This window comes from Carassius auratus, chromosome 20 (genome assembly GCF_003368295.1).
Source record: "Carassius auratus strain Wakin chromosome 20, ASM336829v1, whole genome shotgun sequence".
In the NCBI taxonomy this organism is placed as follows: domain Eukaryota; kingdom Metazoa; phylum Chordata; class Actinopteri; order Cypriniformes; family Cyprinidae; genus Carassius; species Carassius auratus.
This window is the reverse complement of record NC_039262.1, coordinates 27,350,250-27,369,501: the sequence shown is the minus strand read 5'-3', so window position 1 is coordinate 27,369,501 and position 19,252 is coordinate 27,350,250. Positions and strand designations below refer to the sequence as shown.

General features: G+C 43.5%; 1 protein-coding gene across 3 annotated transcripts in view; it reads right to left on the bottom strand.

Annotated features, from left to right (window-relative positions):
- The window catches only part of LOC113037692 (lethal(3)malignant brain tumor-like protein 3), a 77,357-nt gene that overhangs the window by 21,718 nt on the left and 36,387 nt on the right, over positions 1-19,252 (bottom strand). For all 3 annotated transcript variants that reach the window (XM_026195005.1, XM_026195006.1, XM_026195007.1), the window contains 4 exons: positions 11,172-11,286; positions 9,614-9,716; positions 7,032-7,175; positions 909-1,013 (listed from right to left, as the gene is read on the bottom strand). In XM_026195005.1, the coding sequence (XP_026050790.1) occupies positions 909-1,013; positions 7,032-7,175; positions 9,614-9,716; positions 11,172-11,286 (467 nt within the window). The remainder of the gene's footprint in view (positions 1-908; positions 1,014-7,031; positions 7,176-9,613; positions 9,717-11,171; positions 11,287-19,252) is intronic.

The window sequence follows — 19,252 nt, the reverse complement described above, 5'->3', positions numbered from 1 at the left end:
CTTTAAAACCACCTAACATTATCGAATGAATTGCTGACCAAAGAAGTGGTTCAGACTGTGAAGCTTTAGGTGGTGTTGATGGAGGCAGCTGACTCCATCTATGTTTTGATCATTGATCTGAATCCAATCCAGACAAAATCTATTTTCTATTCTTTCTATTTTCTCAGTGTTTTTTCAAAATCTTGCATTTAATTTAATTTATTTTTTTTATTATTATTAAACACATTCAAGTGCCGATAAGAATGCCTTAGACTAAAATATTTTTTTTCCTTTTTTTTTTTAAATTAAACTATAGTACAAATAATATATTTTAAAAACATTTGTTTCCTACTGAGCATAGTTTAAACCTATTAACATTTTTACTAACGTATCAGACTTACCGATAAAACATTTTTAATTAAACTTTGAGTACTACTTGTGCACAAAACACATTTCTTAATATTATGTTTACATACAAGGAACTCGCGCACACTATCTTAACTTGCAAAATAAAATTTTAATCACACAAACGTTTCGGTCACACGACCTTCATCAGATGAAGGTCAAGTGACCGAAACATTGGTGTGATTAAAGTTTTTCACAAAATTACAACTGCAGCCATAAATATGTAAATGCATTTGGAGTATACTTAGTATGAAATGTATATTTCACATACATTTTAGCATATTTATTTTGCACTAGGGAAAAGCAGAAGCTCTGTTCTTTTGTTTGCTATATTTTATGTTCAGATATACAACTAAATATTCTGCGGGCAATCAAAAATGCTGGAGATGGCTGGCAGCTTAAAAAATAAAATAACGCTGGCAGGGAGAGAGTTAATTAAATTCACTTTGTTACATTAATGAGAATAGCAACATACAAGTTAAATTTTTATGCCAAATGAATCACCAAGAGTGTCTGAGCCTAACCTTCGCTTGGTCTCCGTGCCGACGGGCTTCTTTGGTGGCGTTTCCATGGCAGCGCTTGCCGTGCTGGGTTTCTCGGGGTGTGATGGGGCAGAGGTGACGGGTTCGCTGGAGAAACAGAGGCGAGACGGTGATAAATGAACACATCACTGTGAAAGAGGCAAGATGTGATAGTCTTCTGTTTTATCTCAAGCAGCACAGGTGTGTTGCTCAGGGCCTGACAGGATATGATAAGCAAATCAAGTGCAAATATGCTGATTTATGCTAATTTATTTACAACAGCAAGTGTTATACTTCACTGAGCTCACCTTAAAATAAACAGATAAGTACACCATTCAAATTTCAGATTATAATTTGAGTGGCCACTTATGTCAAATTTTATATTTGATTTTATATCTATTTTCCATTTATGCCCACCATTTGCTATAAACGTTTCTTGCACCAAAAATGCCTTAATTTGGTAATGGTGAATGTCTGTACAGTATGTAACCCCATCCCTTGAAGGAGGGAACAGAGATGGTTGGTGACCGACGAATTGTGATCTCACCTGAAGCCCAATCATCTTCTAATGTAAACTTAATGAGCCAATGCACATTGGCATGCGATAATAGCATCCAGCTGCTGCATGTCATGACAAGAGCATAAGTAGGCAGCAGGTGCAATGCATAATCAGGCATATTCCCGTCACCCCAATGGCGGTACAGCAACTGTAATGACGGGACGTCTCTGTTCCCTCCTTCAGGAAATGGGGGTCACTTACATAAGTGAGATGTTCCCTTTCAGTAGATCACTCCTAGTAACGTAAAATTGGGATCCCTGACTAAGCCACCGTGGGGCAGAAGATAGGGCAAGGCTTACGTGGAGAGTCTCTATTACTATTGTTCCTCTATATTCATACAGTAAGGCTTATTGGATAACAGGGACCCAACTCGGAAGGCATAGTATCCCTAAGTGGGGTCTGGGTGTGTGGTGCAACACAGCCAAAAATGACAATTGCGTCTAAAAGAGTATATGTAATAATTTTTATTGTGAATTTTATTATGAACCCGGTTGGGGGAACCCTGATATATATATATATATTAGGGTTCGTAATTTAACGCGTTACTTAAATTAATTCTGGAGAAAAATAATGTGTTAAAATTATTAACGCATTTAATGCACTTGCTCCGCCCCCAGACCTATGTGGGTCATCTGCAATTTCATACAGTCGTTTGATACAGCGGCATTTCATTTTTTAAACCATGTTTTGAATGAATTTGGTGAACCATTTGGTGCATTGAACCAATGGCCATAGTTGCGTTGGCTCTGAAGTGGCGCTGCACAGACCGATCTGTGTTTGACATCAAAGTAATGGGAGCGTGATTCAGAAGCACAAGGAGTCGTCTGCTCTCTAAAGCTCTTGCGGTTCTTTGATGTCACACACCGGTGATAAATAAGACATTTATTGAAACATGGTGTCTGTCAGCTAAAGGCGCAGCTCAAAAGTAAAGACAGCTTCATTAATAATAACAGCAGTCCTTTAGTTTTAATGCATCACAAAATGCCACTCTTGTCTCCTTTCTGCTGTACACACAGAGTTATAATGAAACAGCTTGTTTCTGCTACTGTACCTTTAAAACTATGTAAAACTTTGAACTGCGTCCTCTAGGGGCCGCTATGGGGAACACCTCGTCGTGAGCCGTGTCTGAAGCATACATTGAAAAAACACCAACTTGTTGGCTGGCTACAGCCTCTGACGTCACTACCGGGGCGATTATAAACAGGCACTGGGAGAACACATCATTCTCTTCTTTGTCTTCACTGACTGTTCTGTTTGAAGCGTGCATCTGAAAGAACTGCTAAGACCAAACTTTCTCTGTATATCACGGCAACTACTAGCAAGTGTTTAGACAATGTGTGCATCCGTGTCGGAGTTATTTGACACCCGATGACACATGCGATCTTTGCGTTATTTGTTTGGGTGAAGAGCACACACACGATGTCTTTGAGGAGGCAATCGACATGCATTGTGAGCGTTTTTTCAAGGAAAAAAAGCTCCGCTCTCGTTCGTCTCTCTTCCGAAAAAAAAAAGAAAAACAGGCAGTCATCTGCTTCCCGCGGTTCAGGACCTGTCACTGCTGAGGCATGGGGGAGAATGAGCTCGTGAGAATACAGGTGGATCTGTTTGAATGTTTTAAAGAGGGATTTTCCTTTTCGCACTCGTAATGGTGGCGGACAAGAGAGCCTCAGGATGATGATGTTATATCTTTAAAACTATCTGATACTGAGTTACGTGCTCTGGTGGTGGTAGTGGTCCTCCAAGCATATCAGGCTGATCTGCTAAGAGACCTGGATGGAGGCAAGGGCCTTTCTCCTGATCAGGTAGCCGCGCCTCATCACGGACCTCTCTCCATGCTACCAAGCAGGCCGCCTCCGCCATGGGCGGGACTAGGGCGGCCATGATGATAGCCATGATGATAGCGGCTTTCTTCTCGATACACAGGTTTCGCCTTCTGAACTTATCGGTATTTCTGTTGAGACGGTGATCGAGGAGACGAAGGGAGACGAAGGCGCGCTCTGCTGCTTTCAGATCCTTTGTTCCACGAAGGTCCAGGTCCGAGCCCGAACAACATAGGGGTCCTCGGCTGTCTCTATCTGAGGATCAAAGACGGGCACAGAAGGCTAGTGTTGCGAAACGCACTCCTCCCCCACCTGCGGGTAGGGGTGAGAGGAATCGTGGCTTAAATGGGGTTAAGCAGAACCTAAAGGATGTGATCCAGATGAGGCAGCGTTCTCATCCGAATAAGAGTGATATCGAAGAATCTACTCATTCCCTTCAGGGATTTTTTACTTCTGCTTTAATCCTCCCCTTCCTAATTCCCCTGTAACCACCAGCTCTCCACCTGATCAAGGTTAGATCACAGGCTTCTGCGGGAGCCTACTTGATCATCAGGCCTGGCACAGCACTGCAGGGAATTTCATGGATGTTCGGCCAGGTCACCCCGAGGGGTCTCCTGGCGGCTTAGTGGTGCTGTCGCATTTAGCGGGAAGTGGAGGTGGCAGTTACAGAAGTCTTGTTGAATATGCTGTCTCAGGTGATGCTCCCCTTGCCTGAGGTTTGTAAAATGAGCTTGCCTCTCCTGTGCGATTCAGCACCTCTGCGATGCTAAGGAACCTTTACATCCACACGCTAAGACTCTGCGCACTTTCTGAAATCCTGTATGGTAAGGGTTATGCGCTCCGCCTCGTTCCCTCTGTTGAGATGATTAGACCTTGGTTCCTTGGCTTCATTCAGCCAGTGTGTATTTATTTATACACTTCAAGCATCGCTTCCCTCAACATGAGGGGCTATTTGGGCAATTCTCATGGTAGTTTAGCAGCACCCCCCATTTTCCAAAAAGGGTCGCCTATGAGTGCGCTACTCTGAGCTCGGAGTTCTCCTCTCATATGAGACTGAGTGTGGCGAGTGGGGTGGGGCAGAGAGGCGTGGGAACGAGGAGTGAGGCCAGGTGTAGTGATTGAAGATGAGCTGCACCTGCGCCCCACCGCCAGTATCGAGTCCCACGTAGGAGATGGAAGGATATAAAACTGGAGCGACGACCGTGAAGGACGAGAGAGGACCAGGCCTGGGACATTATTTTATGTGTTTGCTTTTTATTTATGCACACCAGTTGTCCGTGAGGGGCTGGTGCGCCGTTTTGTATTTATTTTTGAATTATTAAAGTGTTATTGATTGTGCGCCGGTTCCCGCCTCCTTCTTCCCAATGATTAGGAAGTTCGTATCGTTACAGTGGTGCCGAAGCCCGGGAGAAGGAGGGACGCGCTGCTGAAGATCCCTCGCCGCTGTGGTGAATCCACGGTGCACTCGAGCAGGCGAAGTATGTGCCGCCATGGACGCTCGAGGCGGTGGGCTGGAGCGAGTTGCCAGGGACGGGCGAGCTCGCTGCCGGCCGCCCACGATATGGAGGGGCGGCTGCTGTCCGTGAGGGAGCGGAGGAGTCGGCGCCGTTCGCCAGGGGGCCGGAGCCTGCCGCCTCCGTGATGGAATCCGGAGGGGCAGGGAACGGGGGACTCCTGCCGCTTCCCAAAATCGGAGGAGCCGTCGCCGTCCATTGAGCGGCGGAGGAGTGTCGTGCCGTCCGCCGAGGGCCGTCCAGTGCCACCGCCAGGCACCGCGGAGGAGATCACCAAGCTGGTGGAGGGCCGAGCAGCAGTGTGTCTGGGAACCTGAATTTTTTTTTTCCTCTCTCCCCTCTCTCGTCCTTGTCGCTCCTCCTTCCATCTCCTTTTCTCTCGCCTCTTCTGTCCTACCCCCAGGTTCCCGCAGCTCCCCGTGAGCGAGTTGGGGGAGTAGAGCGCAATCTCGGGACTACCCCCCGGCCTGCGAGGGGCGATGGGGGTATGTGGCGAGTGGGGCGGGGCCGAGAGGCGTGGGAACGAGGAGTGAGGCCAGGTGTAGTGATTGAAGATGAGCTGCACCTGCGCCCCACCGCCAGTATCGAGTCCCACGTAGGAGATAGAAGGATATAAAACTGGAACGATGACCGTGAAGGACGAGAGATGACCAGGCCTGGGACATTATTTTATGTGTTTGTTTTTTATTTATGCGCACCAGTCGTCCGTGAGGGGCTGGTGCGCCGTTTTGTATTTATTTTTGAATTATTAAAGTGTTATTGATTGTGCGCCGGTTCCCGCCTCCTTCTTCCCGATGATTAGGAAGTTTGTATCGTTACACTGAGTTCTCAGTTTTTTCTCGAGAGCGCTCCCGTATTGTTTCCATAGATCGAGTTGATGACTCTCAATCATACTGTTTTGAGATGCAACATTGCATCTATGAGCTGCTCTATCAGAGTGCTACGAGAGCCCCTCCTTAGAACAGTATTTGAAAATCCATTCTATGGTAAGTGTGCACGTGAAGTCTTTGCACACTTTCTGAAATGCAGACTGTAGTAAGTTTGTGTGCTAGTATTCTGCATTCTTTATAAAATCCTATATGGTGAGGGCTTCGCACAGTTGCTTCTAGCCCTTTCTTGAGTTGGTAAAAGCCCCTTTCATCTTGGGTGCCACTCCACCTATGTTTCCTGGGATAGCTATCTAAACAGGGTGTTGCTACTAGAGAACTGTTAAGACAGCTCTTTCAGCAAGCTTATGCATAAGTTAGCGTTAGCCCCTGTGTGACAAACAAGACTTGGTAGAAAATGTTAGGTCCTTAGTCGTGTCCATTTAAAGGAATCTTCAGCTCTACCCTGGACCTAACAATGAAGTTGGGTATTTAGCTTAGACCTTTGGCCATAAGGGGTACTGTCACAAACAGCCGTCTAAACATCCCAGGGGCAACTCCCGTGGAAATGGTAGAGTTGGTACTTAGTGCTCGCCATGATTCTGGCCTGCACTCCCCTCAGCATGGCGGCTTGGGTATACTGTTCCCCATACCAACCCATAGAGGACGCAGTTTGAAGTTCCCTTGAAAGGGAACGTCTTAGGTTACGAATGTAACCATGGTTCCCTGAGTAGGGAACGAGACACTGCATTCACTAGCTCCCTGCCATGCTTTGGACGCAAGCTTCAGACGAATAAGTGAATGACGTGTTCTCCTGGTGCCTGTTTATAATCACCCCGTTAGTGACGTCAGAGGCTATAGCTGGCCAACAAGTTGGTGTTTTTTCAATGTATGCTTCAGACACGGGTCACGACGAGGTGTTCCCCATAGCGGCCCCTAGAGGAAGCAGTGTCTCGTTCCCTACTCAGGGAACCATGGTTACATTCGTAACCTGAGACGTTTTTTAGTTACTACTATGTCCTTCAGAAGGCATAAAGTAAAATCAATTTACATGGATCTTCCCGTTCAAAAGTTTACACCCCCTGCTCTTCATACATTGCACTGCCTTGTTGAGCATCGATAAACATGTGCAGCTTTTGTAATAATTGAGATATTAAGTCCCTCAGTGTGGAAAGATGGATTTCAGCATCAAAGTCATGGTTGTGGTGTGATAATCATTCATCTTTCCCAGTCAGTTCTGCAGTTTGCTGGAGTGGGAGCTGTGTGTGACACACAGTACTGTACATCAAACTATTATTTAAGGGGTTTCCCATCATTAGAGCTCTATAAATATTTCAGCAGAACCCATCAGAGAAACGAACACTCACTCATTAGCGTCAGCTGAAATCTCTGCGCTTGGTTCTGCTCTGCGTGGTCGACCCACTCCGCTTCCCGGCATCTCTCCGCTCAAGCGATCCGGCAGAACCGAGTCCTTGTTCAGGTTGATATCAGAATACGGGCAACCCACGGCACTGAAAAACCAGGAAAAACTGATCAATTTAAAAACATTTAATCTATCATTGCAGTTCAGTAGCTGCTTTGTAGCTAGTCATGGGTCTTAAAGTCTTGATTCATACTTTCACAAAAGGTCTTAAATAGGAGTCGAAAGTCTTAAATTCATAAAGTCATGGCATTCAATTATGCATGTACTAACTATCATTTATTCTGAGTATTGCTCAGTTGGGCAGTGTTTCCTGATGAAAAGTTAATAATTTATTATAAAGAGTCAAATTAAAATAAATGGGGCTGTTTGATAAATCACGATCATAGCTGGTTCAATTAAATAACTTTAGAGTCTTCTGCACCTTGTCTTAGAGTGAAGTACAGCGCTGGGTGATGATCTGGTGTTTTTGTCAACTTGTTTTACAAAAAATAAAGAACTAAAAAAAAAAAAAACATTTGGGAATGCAATGTGGATTAAGGCTTCATTTATTTTTTACAGTCACATAATCTGCAATGACACACAAATTTAGTATTCTGTTAAAATAAAAGCTTGACTGTGTGAATGTTTAGAAATAATTTAAGACAATGTTAATATAGCAACTAATGTTACAATGTTGTGTAATTTAGAAAACTATATTATAATCCATTTTCATTTTTTATTTTTCAATACAATTGTAATTTACAGCAATATGTATGCTGTGTTCAGTTTATAGTTAAAATATTAATTGTTATTGGTGCTGTTGTTTTATTGTATTATTATTATTATCGTAAATTATACTCATTATTTTTACAACATTATTTTTAATATACTTAAAACATCAGCAATATAATAACACAAAATTCATCTATAAAGTCAAAATAAATTACTAAAAAATGTTGTGTGATCATGTAGTGGCACGTGTGAATGTGCTGTTAAATCACTGAAATAGTAACTTAAAATTTCAGTTGGAAATTAAAGTACATAAAAAAATATATATTTTCTAAGGGGTTCAGCTGGCAAAAAAGCTTGGTAATCCCTCACTTAGAAGTTATTACAAATATGAATCAAGTTTGATTCGGTAAAGAGTCATTTTCCATATGAGCTTTGATCAGTATGGGTTTCTTGCCCTGGAGTGATTTTTCTCAGACTGACTGTAAAAATAGAAACATCAGAGAACAGACATGCAACACCTTTCCTGCTGATCTGAGCAGAAAGACCATTGATCATTAGTCTGGTTTGACTGAGCTAGGATATGAGGAAATATTATCACAGTATTTTTCCACATCCTATCGATATTTAGTATGTTATTCATTTATCATTAATGGGGAAGAAAATACTTTCCACATGTTTGATAGACCTTGAGAATTAATGTAAAGATCATTTGTTTGTTCACAATTAAACTCCACAGAGCTACCTTTTAATTTAGGGCCCCATGAAATCTGTTTTATTTCCCCCTGAATTCTGTCTTCCATTTTATTTTTTCCTGAATTCTGTGTTTTATGATTCAATACAAATGTATCATTAAAATGGTGTCTAATTAAATGAATTAATAAAACTTCAACAATTTATTCAGTCTTTTTACAACTACACATTGCATTATTTGTGTCAAATAATATGCTGCACAAAAGTTCTGTATAACAATTAGTATTTATATTTAATATATTTTAAATAACTACTAACAATAAGAATTATTATTTTTATTATTTGAGAATTACATTTTAGTATACAATCATAACACATTTCTGTCATAATTTGTTCAAGTTAAACCAGACTTTCAGACAGGCTGCCATGAAGATCTTTCAGTTTCAGTGTCTTAGTAGTTTTCTCAAAGTAAACAGTAAAAAGCTTGTGACTCTCAGAGCAGATCTGTAGATGATGATCATGTGTGTTCATCTCGCATATATTGAGATGCAGACGCACAGTGAGCATTATGTGTGGTTGAGTTCGTGTATCAGATGAAGCCGTGCCATTCATTCACACAGACACAAAGATCATGCAGATTCAGCCTATTAGCATCACATGCTTATTTGACAAACAAGAACCCATGTCTCACAAGCACATCTGAGCTTACAGTTGCAATATTCCATACACAGCTTTTTATCTCTGTTGCTTGGTACTGACTATGCAGAAGATGGAGAAATGCATGGATATGCAAAATGCCTTTTTTTTTTTTTTTTTTTAAGTACAACAGAGAATGGCACGTGTACAAATTTTATGCAGCATGTCAATTTCTGCTGAAGGTAATGGGAGATATAAACTGAAAGTGAGTTGAGAAATGCACAGTTTGACTAATTCATACTTTAGCAATAGATGTTCATTTAGTATGAATAACATCAGAAACAAACTATTCTGGAGTCTGCATGAACTGTATCATGAACCAGTGGTCTGCTGCACTCTTTTTAGGCACCCTTAAACAGGGTTCAAATGATCGAGATTATTCAAAATCTGATGTCAAACACAAAAACACATGCACAGATTCACACTGACCTGTGGTGTCCAGAGTAGCGGGCTCCTTTGATGTGACCCACTCCCTTACAGCCTGGTGTGGGACAGCCGCCCTGCTCGGACGTCTCGAACATGTCCTGAGGAGCTATGAAGAAACCACACGTTATACAGCATCCTCACTCGGGATCCACACCACCAGCTAACACATGGAGCTGTCAATGACTGCTTGTGATAAGTGATTACACACTACACACATGAGCTTCACCGAGACAAAATGGAACAAAGTCTAATGTAATATAAATATGTGGGTCTTTGTAGTGTCCTTTTTTTTTTTTTTACATGAAAGTCACACAACAATATTATTATTATTTTTTTACATTCGAAGAGTTCAGATGCAAAAGCCTCTGTGCCATCTGAAATTTGTTGCCAAACACTTTCAATCTCCAAGTAAAATATGAAAATCCTTTCTAAAAGCAATAAAAAAACAAAACAAAGATCAAAGTAAAATATATTTATTTTGTGAAATGATTCATATCCATTTTTATAAAAATTATTATGGTTGTGTCTCAGTTGTGAAGTCATTTCTGCAATAATGAAATATGTTAATAAGATTTAACCAAGATAGAGTAATTAAACTTATTAATAGAGTACATATAGATTTATATGGAGAGTGTATATTTATAGAACATACAGAAGACTCCTAGACTCTGATGGGTATATTCTCTTAGCCTGTTTCTCTCTCTTTTCTCACACTCGTTTTGTTTCTCAGTAAGTCGGTCACATCCTGATGCCAGCTGCTGATTTCTAAACATTGCTCCGATCCGTTTCCATGGACACAGAGAAAGGGAACGAGAGGAAGATTATCAGCAAGACTGATTGGAGAAAAGCTCATTGTTCAACAGCATCCTCTGGAGCTAATAGAAGATATTGACATGAGAGGAAGAGAGAGGACTGTTAGACACCCCATCCCTCTTCTATACCCACATCATTCTTTCTCTCTCTACCGGCTACAATTTTCCATGAAATGAAGAGGAAAATGGCTGTTATTAGAGAGTCTGAGGCAGTCTATTTACAGATGATAGAGAACGCTGTTTGAGAGGCCATTAACTCCACGTTTAGGGCTGGGATTGCAGTATGTTTCGTCTGAATCACTGAAACATCTTGCTGTCAGTAATCTCTCTTTCTCTCTCTCAAAACCTTCATCTGTGGAAAACACATTTGCTCTGCATTATACACACTGCACAAAACAATCTAATCTTAGTTTCTTGTTTTGTTCTACAGGAAAATATTAATTAGGATCATCTCCATGCGTCACACAAAGTGAATGAGAGGAACGATGAAGTCCAATAGCATCAGATGTCAGCATCTTGCACAGTATTAATATGTATATAAAACAAATTGTCCATTTTAAGTAGATGCAAAGGTTTCTTTGATATTTGCAGTACTGAATAAAATATACTTTGTGCATTGCCCATCTTATCCATAAGAATACATGTGATGCTGCCTTCAAATCAAAGCCAAGTGTCTTCTGCAGCAGCCGTTCCATCACGAGCGTGTCTCTTAGCTGAAGTTAGTGTTAGTGAAATCTGTCTGTACTCACTGATGGGTGGCTGCAGGGGGTGTCCGGTTTTGGCGCACCACCCGGCGGGATGAATATCTGGGCTGTCTGCATCGATCCAGTAATCATATTCATCTGTCCAGCCATCAAAATGGATCTGAAAGAGAGCAATGCAAATCACTCTTTTACAATGCTATAAAACAATAAAGCTGTGTCTTAAGGCTATAAAATCTAGAAAAGAGGATGCTGTCTGTATTGGCTGTGACTAAGCGCAGTGGGTTAAGATAGAATACCAGATGTTTTCCTTATTTTTGGAGAAAATTAAGTACTTTATTATCATTATTATTATTATTATAGGCAAAGAAAATGAATCAAATAAAAATTATGTTATTTAACAAGTATTTCTTCTACTCAAACCTGTTTTGGAATGTTAATAATACATATAAAACTAAACCAACAGTAGGTGTCTGAACTCCCCATCCTATTTGACCTTGACTCATTCATTCAAAAGATTCATTCAAAAAGGCAGATTCATTTAGAAATGATGCTAGTGATGGTTGTCTTTATGAACGGGGCCAATGAATCACTGACTCAAATGATTTGTTCAAAAACACAGAATCATTCAGTAACAAAACACACTGCTGCTGGAGATGTGCAAATGTTCTACTGCAGTGAAACAGCAAACAGACAACACTGTGACTAAACCATAACTCACTCACAGTAAGACTAACTTGTTTGCATAAATCTGTTGCATAAAAATAATTCACTTGAAATCGCACTGATATTCAGGAAAACAACACCCTTACTCATGTGATATTATTTAAATAATGTGATACAAATATAAAAACAAGAGCTCTTCCATAGCATTCTAAAGCTTTATCCTGTAGAGACTCTCAATATGTGGTTTCGCTTGTTGGTTTTTTTCATTTTCTTTTTGCAAAGTGAGTTACATAATGTCAGCTCGCACATTATTAAAACAAAAATTATGATACTATAGTGGAAAACAAATATCGCACACCCCTATCTTAGCTACTTTTCCATCATAAACTGTCTAGTGCATCACACGGTGTTGTTTAATATTGTACACTTTCCTAAAGCCACGCGTTGAGATAATAAACATACCGGTCCAGCTTACAGAACAAATACATTTCTTGCCACTTCTCCTTAAGTATCTGCTATGTTATATTAAATATCGTCTAAGGTTACATATGTAACCCTGGTTCCTCGAAGGAACGAGACGCTGTGTCGAGAACGTTTGGGGAACGCGTCCAGCGTGACGGGAGGGCGAGACGTCATAGGCGGGTGACGTCAGAGACCAGGAAGCATAAAAGCATGAGCGAAGCCGGATATCAGCCTCAAAGGATGAAGCAAGCGCCAGCCAGAGATGCCGGAAGTGTGGCACTGCGACGCAGCTCTAGTTCCTGAAGAGAAACGTCTAAGGTTACGTATGTAACCCTGGTTCCTCGAAGGAACGAGATGCTGCATCGCAGTGCCACACTTCCGGCATTGCGAGAACATTTGGGGAACGAGAATGGGACTTTCCAATCTCTGCCCAGTGTGGAAGAGCACAGGTAAAGCAAGAGAAGGAGAGGAGCCTGACAGAAATTGGGGACAACCCGTCCAATGCCAAACTTTGGAAGGAAGTGAGTCTTGACCCCCAGGACAGGGGAGACCAGAGGACTCGAGACTTAGGACAGCATCCTGATCACCGCTTAGCTTAAGCTTCTTCTGGCCGGAGGCCTCAGCCTCAGCGCACCATGGAGGAAACATGTAACCAGAGGGTTTCTGCTCACTGACTGGCCACCGAGAGGGGCGTGGTAGGCCACCATGGCCACCAGGTAGACCTTCAAGGTGGAGTGGTTCAACCCTGTGGAGAGCCTGCAGGAACTCCAGCACTGTACCATCCGGGCAGTTAACTGGGTCGAGTTGGCGGTCTCCGCACCAAGAAGTGAAAGCTTCCACTTCAAGGCATACAGTTTCCTCATTGAGGGAGCTCTGGATTGGAGAACGGTCTTACAACCTCGGTTGAGAGACCAGAAGCTAAGAGTTGTGCCTCCTCAGAGACAACACATACAGCCTCTAAGCTCCATGCGGGGGCACACCCTCCGCCTGCAAGAGGAGATCTCTCCTGACGGGAACCTCCCATGGAGTGCCGTCAAAAAGAGAAATCAGGCCCAGGAACCATACCCGGCCCGTCCAGAACGGGGCTACTAACAGCAGCTCGACTGCAGAGCAATCAGGGGAAAAATGTACAGATGAAGCCTCGGCCATGTCTGTACCATGGCGTCCAGCCCCAGTGGAGCTGGATGAGTCAGAGGAAGCCAGAGGGGACAGTGCAATGTCTCTCGAGTCGCAAACAGATCCATTTGAGTCTGGCCAACATCTCCAACTCTGCTTCATCACCTCAGTGTAGCCGCCATTCCCCGGGCCTCGGCCCCTGCCTCAACAGGATGTCTGCTCCTATATTAAGATGCCCAGGAATGTGAACTGCTCTGAGCGAGAGGAATTTGTCCTGGGCCCACACAAGGATCTGGTACACTAGTTGTATAAACGGCGTGAGTGCAGAACTCCTTGATGGTTGATGTAAGAGACCACCGCTGTGTTGTCGGTGCACACCAACACATGGTGACCTCTTAGGTCTGGGAGAAAATAACGAAGTGCACAAAGCACGGCCAGCATCTCCAGGCAGTTGATGTGCCATGTCAGAAGGCGACCACTCCACAGACCATGGGCAGGGTGGCCACTCATGACCGCACCCCAGCCGGTGAGGGACGTGTCCGTCGCTAGCATACTGCGGCGACAAGGAGCTCCCAGCACCGGGCCCTGGGACAAGAACCAAGGCTTCCTCCACATATCTAAGGCACGTAGGCAGTGCCGTGTGACCTTTAGCATGCGAAGTGGGTTTCCCCTCAGGGAGAACCCCTTGGTCTTGAGCCACCACTGTAGGGGTCTTATGTACAGCAGGCCAATAGTATTCACGTTGGACGCAGCTGCAATCAGACCCAGCAATCTCTGTGACTGCTTGACAGTGAGTGACCAAACTTCTCTCACTCTTGCGACTGCAGTGAGGATCGACTCGATCCGAGCAGGTGACATACGTGCCTGCATCGTGGCCGAATCCCACACCATGCCCAGATAAGTGGTTCTCTGAACTGGAGAAAGCACACTTTTATTGGCGTTAAGTCTTAACCCCAGCTCTTTCATGTGAGCGAGAACGACACCTCGGTGCCGAACCGCCATCGGCTCAGATTCAGCTGATATCAACCAATCAACAATGTGGTTGAGTCGGGAAAGTGTGGGGTGAGAGTGCAAGGCCAGTGGAAGATCCTTATCGATAGGCTTTTGCCCCCAAAAGCAAACCTCAGGAACTTCCGATGAAGAAGGATGGAGATAAGTGCATCTTTTGATAGATCGTGACACACCAGTCCTCGGACTTGGCCTGTGCAGTCGTGCTAAACTTCAGTCCCCTGACTGAAAGGTTCAAAAAGCACAGATCTAGAAAAGGACACAACATCTCATCCTTCCTCGGAACAGTGAAGTACCGGCTGTAGGACCCGGACTCTGCAACCCAAGGAGGGAACACCTCGATGGTCTCCATTCCTCAGAGAGAGTCTACTTCTGTTCCATTACCAGAGCCTGCTTGGGGCCCACCAGAACTGGATTCTGTGGCCTCTCACTACAGTGTGCAGGACCCACTGAGACACATTTGGCAGTAGTTTTCACGCTGCAATATAGTCTACTAAAGGAATCAGCCTCTCAAGACTGATCTCTGATTGCATCAGCGCAATTAGCTCGGTGCCCTGAAGCGGCGTACCGGCAGGAGACGGCCGAACTAGCTGCTCTGGAAACCTCCTAGGAGATCGCGAGCCTCTTATCACCGGTACATTTCCGGGCGGTAACTGAGAGAAGCGCTTGCTGGAGACCGCTGCACCCTGGAACACCGGCAGGGTTGGCAGATCGATCTCCTGAGGGCACTGAGGTGAGACGGGCACCGTGTAATGCGGTGTACACCGTTCTTCCCCAGAGGGGCCTGCCCTCCGAGGTCCTGAGCCACAGCATCAGGACTCTCGTAGCTGAAGTCTCCTAAAAACGACGGTCCTCAGACCCACATCGTCTGCTAGGAAGACTAGACCAGAGCCTGCTCGGGGCAGGACCCCGTGAAGTACACTTGGCAGGGGCTCCCACACCGCCATGTGACCTCCTAAAGGAACCAGCCTCGCGAGACTGGCCTCTGGTGCGCCTAGAGCCACTAGCTCGGTTCCCTGAAGCGGTGGACCGGCAGGGGACGACCGTACTAGCTGCTCTAGAGACCTCCGTAGAGGTAGCGAGCCTCTCAGCACCGCTACGTTTCCGGGCGGTAACTGAAAGAAGCGCTCGCTGGAGATCGCTGCGCCCTGGAACACCGGCAGGGTTGGCAGAACGATCTCCTGAGGGCACTGAGGAGAGACGGGCACCGTGTAATGCGGCGTACACCACTCTTCCCCAGAGGGAGCTGGCCCTCAAAACGTCCTAGGCGTAAGGACGTTATGATGAAGGCTATCCAGCGAAAACAACGGTCCGTAGAACTGCTTTCCACTAGAAACGTGTTCTCAAAAAAGAAATCACATCCCTAGAGCCTCTGTACATCTAACTTCACATAGTCAGATAAATGTCATTTTATTCCTTAGAATTAAATGTAGTCAGCAACCAGACTAGTCAACACGGTCTGGTGTAGAAAAACTCAGATAAAAATGAAACCATGTAATACTCGCGCTGCCTCGGCAGCGCTCATGTCTTTTATATATATATATATAAAAGTGGGATGCTGCTGCGAGCTTTCTCAGAGGGCGAAGAAACTGCAGCGCTGGATTCCAAGCCTCGAGAATGAGCTCTAGATCTAGTGAACACGGGTGGAGACAGCGCGACCGCAACTGCAGGATCGCATGCACGGACACACTCCTCAGAACGTGCCCGGCGAGAGCGGACCGCTTAACAGCGAGAAAAGCCTAGTCAGCCCCTAAGCGCTGACTGCGCGAGCTCCACTCATCATCAGTGCTGCTTATGTCAATATTAGGCATAATATGCTTGTGCAACTGGTGCTTGTGTGACTGGTACTTGTGTAACTGGCAAGCTCATCGACGCCTTTCCACATCAATCTCCTCAGAGAAAGACAGGCAGCGCCGTCGCGCCCTCTCATCGTGGAGAAAGTACCGCAAACGCTGGCTTCCGACCACCGAGAGCGGGCGCCGGATCTGGTGGCTAAGAAAGAAGATAGGGACTTGCCCGTCTTACATTCCTTCCAGCAGATCCGAAAGCGAGTCCCGCGAGCACAACCACCGTTTCGCCTCGGCGAAAGCGGGACTGGCACCGTGAGAAACGCCATTGAAAGCTCCCTCCTCAAAGAGAGCCTTCTGAGAGTGAAGCAAAGGCTCGCATCGCATCCGTCAACTCCCTCGAGAGCTGACACTGCGCGCTTCACTCTCAAGCAGACAACACACGAGCAGCGTGTGTCCCTACCCCTTTTTTTTTTTTGGCAGGGAAAAACACACAGCCTGAGCGTTGCCTGCTCTCGCCCAAAACTTCCCTTGATTGAAGCTTTGACAATGGAGTTTATCAGTGGACAAACGACACTAAATAAGACTCACAAACAGATAGCGACTGACACACACACAGAGCGCTTGCTGAAGACACAAGGCTGATATCCGGCTTCGCCGCTCATGCTTTTATGCTTCCTGGTCTCTGACGTCACCCGCCTATGACGTCTCGCCCCTCCTTTGGACTGATTATACATGTTATTCAGAGACGTCATGCTGGACGCGTTCCCCAAACGTTCTCGACGCAGCTCGAGTTCCTGAAGAGGAACTTCTTTTAGACATCTTTAAAATCACAAGATACTTCCCACACCAGCATCATTACAACACAGCTATCATCAGTTATGTGCTGCTGGAGATTTTGGTGCCGCTTGATCCATATTGAGTTTTTTTATTTTTATTGTTTTCTTCTTTAAGTTAAAAATAAAATATTGTTGTGAATACACTTTTTATTTTATTTAAGATAATGTTTTATTTTTTTATTTTACATTATTTCTCAAATCATCCTATGGGCCGAACTGGACACCTTTGTGGGCCGTATGTTTGACACCCCTGATTTAAATGAATGCCAAAGACTGCCCTAAATCGAGACACCTGAGGCCAGGAGAGCCTGTTCCTGTGGGGTCATGTTTTCTTTTTATGGTGACTGCTTGAATGTCCCAACAAATCCCAGATGAGCTGCTAGTGTGGTGATAAATAGAGATTTTATTCTTACATAAGGTACAAACACCCCACGGCACTTCAGATGAAAGCAGGAACAGCTTGGTTACTAGCATTTCAAGGTCCCTCGAGAAGATTATCTTCATAATGCAATGCACATCTCTAGAGATGTTAACGTTTGAACAGGAATCTTAAGGAAACGTTGGCAACGATCAGACGGCTGGCAGGGTGATTTTGTCATATTGTGTTTGAGACTCTCAGAACTCTTTGAAAAGAGCTGCTGCAATCACAACAAAGAGGAGAAAAGAGCAACAGCCCTTAAATGACAGCCTGTCTCCACAACTCTGATAAAACGGGTTCCTGGGAAATCAGCCGGACTGCAGGAACAGGGTGGACTAAAAGGCGAGCTGTGTTTTTCGTGGTGTTCACAGCACAGCTGACAGTCATTATGTGGAGGCTGAGTGGACTGGCTGTGTGCCGCCCATCCAGACCAGACTGGCTTTTGTGATTCACTGTGTGACAGTTTGAGATAAAGAAATGATTCATTTGCATTCTTCTCATCAGTCTCACTCTCTTTTAATCTCCTTCCAGTGTGCATGTGTCCATGTCATGACCACATCCATTTAGCAATCTCATTTTCCTTTAGCTTTGTTCACAACCAGTGCAATTTTAGTATCACTGATGTAATGATACCGTTTCTTTTTCCATTCTTCACTATTTCCACAAAGCTATTGCACAAAGGATTTGACATGGGAATCCATAACTTGTAGTGTTAAACTTTGTTTTGTGTCAAGTTACATTATAAAAGAAACTGAACTATTTTACACTTAAGTTTTAAAAACCTGAATGTTCGCTTTTCCCTCAGTCAAATTAATGTCTAGCACAAATTCCTTCTTCTTCCATCTTTTCCTTGTTATGCATGTATTTCATGTATAAAATTAACCAGAGTCACGTAATACAATACAAATAACATAAAAAAATGCACATATCAAAAACAATATCAACATACTACAAACTTTTAATTGCTTTAATTCATTTATGCCTCTAACAACTGATATATTATTATAGTGTTTTTTTTTTACACCTTTAATGAGATTTTACTATATTTTTCGTTTATCGCAAATTTACTTTTTATTTTTAAAGTTTTATCCATGTTTTTTTTTTTCAGGTCTATATAGGTTTTCATATAGTTTTTTTTTTGTTTGTTTTAGTTTTCAGTTGTAATTATTTTAGTACTACATTTTAAACAAAAATGCGAAAAGATGCCTTGTAAAATAACTGAAATATATATAATATATATATTTATATTTATTATTATTTTATTATTATTAAATGTATTATTATTTTATTACTGGTTTTAGTTTTAGTTAATGATATTAGCTCTAAATCAAACTGCACTTTTTTTACATTTTGTCGCTGAAGATCTACCGATCCTGCTGTATTTTTACAATTAAGACTTTGTTCTACATTTACATTACATTTACATTTAGTTACTTTTATCCAAAGCAACTTACACACGAGGACTATGGAAGCAATCAAAATCAACAAAAGAACAATGATATGCAAGTGCTAGTCTCCTTTAGCTTAAAGCAGTACACGTAACAGTTTTTTTTATTATATAATAAATAAAACTAAAAAAGATAGAATAGAATAAGAATAGAGAGTGCTAGAGTTAGAGGGTAAAATAAATATGGAAGAGATGTGAAGAGATGAAGAGATGTTCTTGAAGATGGCTAAGGACTCAGCTGCTCAGATTGAGTTGGGCAGGTCATTACACCAGGAAGGAACATTTTATCTCGAAGTTCATGAAAGTGATTTTGTGCCTCTTTGGGATGGTACAATAAAGCGAATCACTTGCAGAAAAGCAAGCTTCTAGGGGGCCCATAAGTCTAC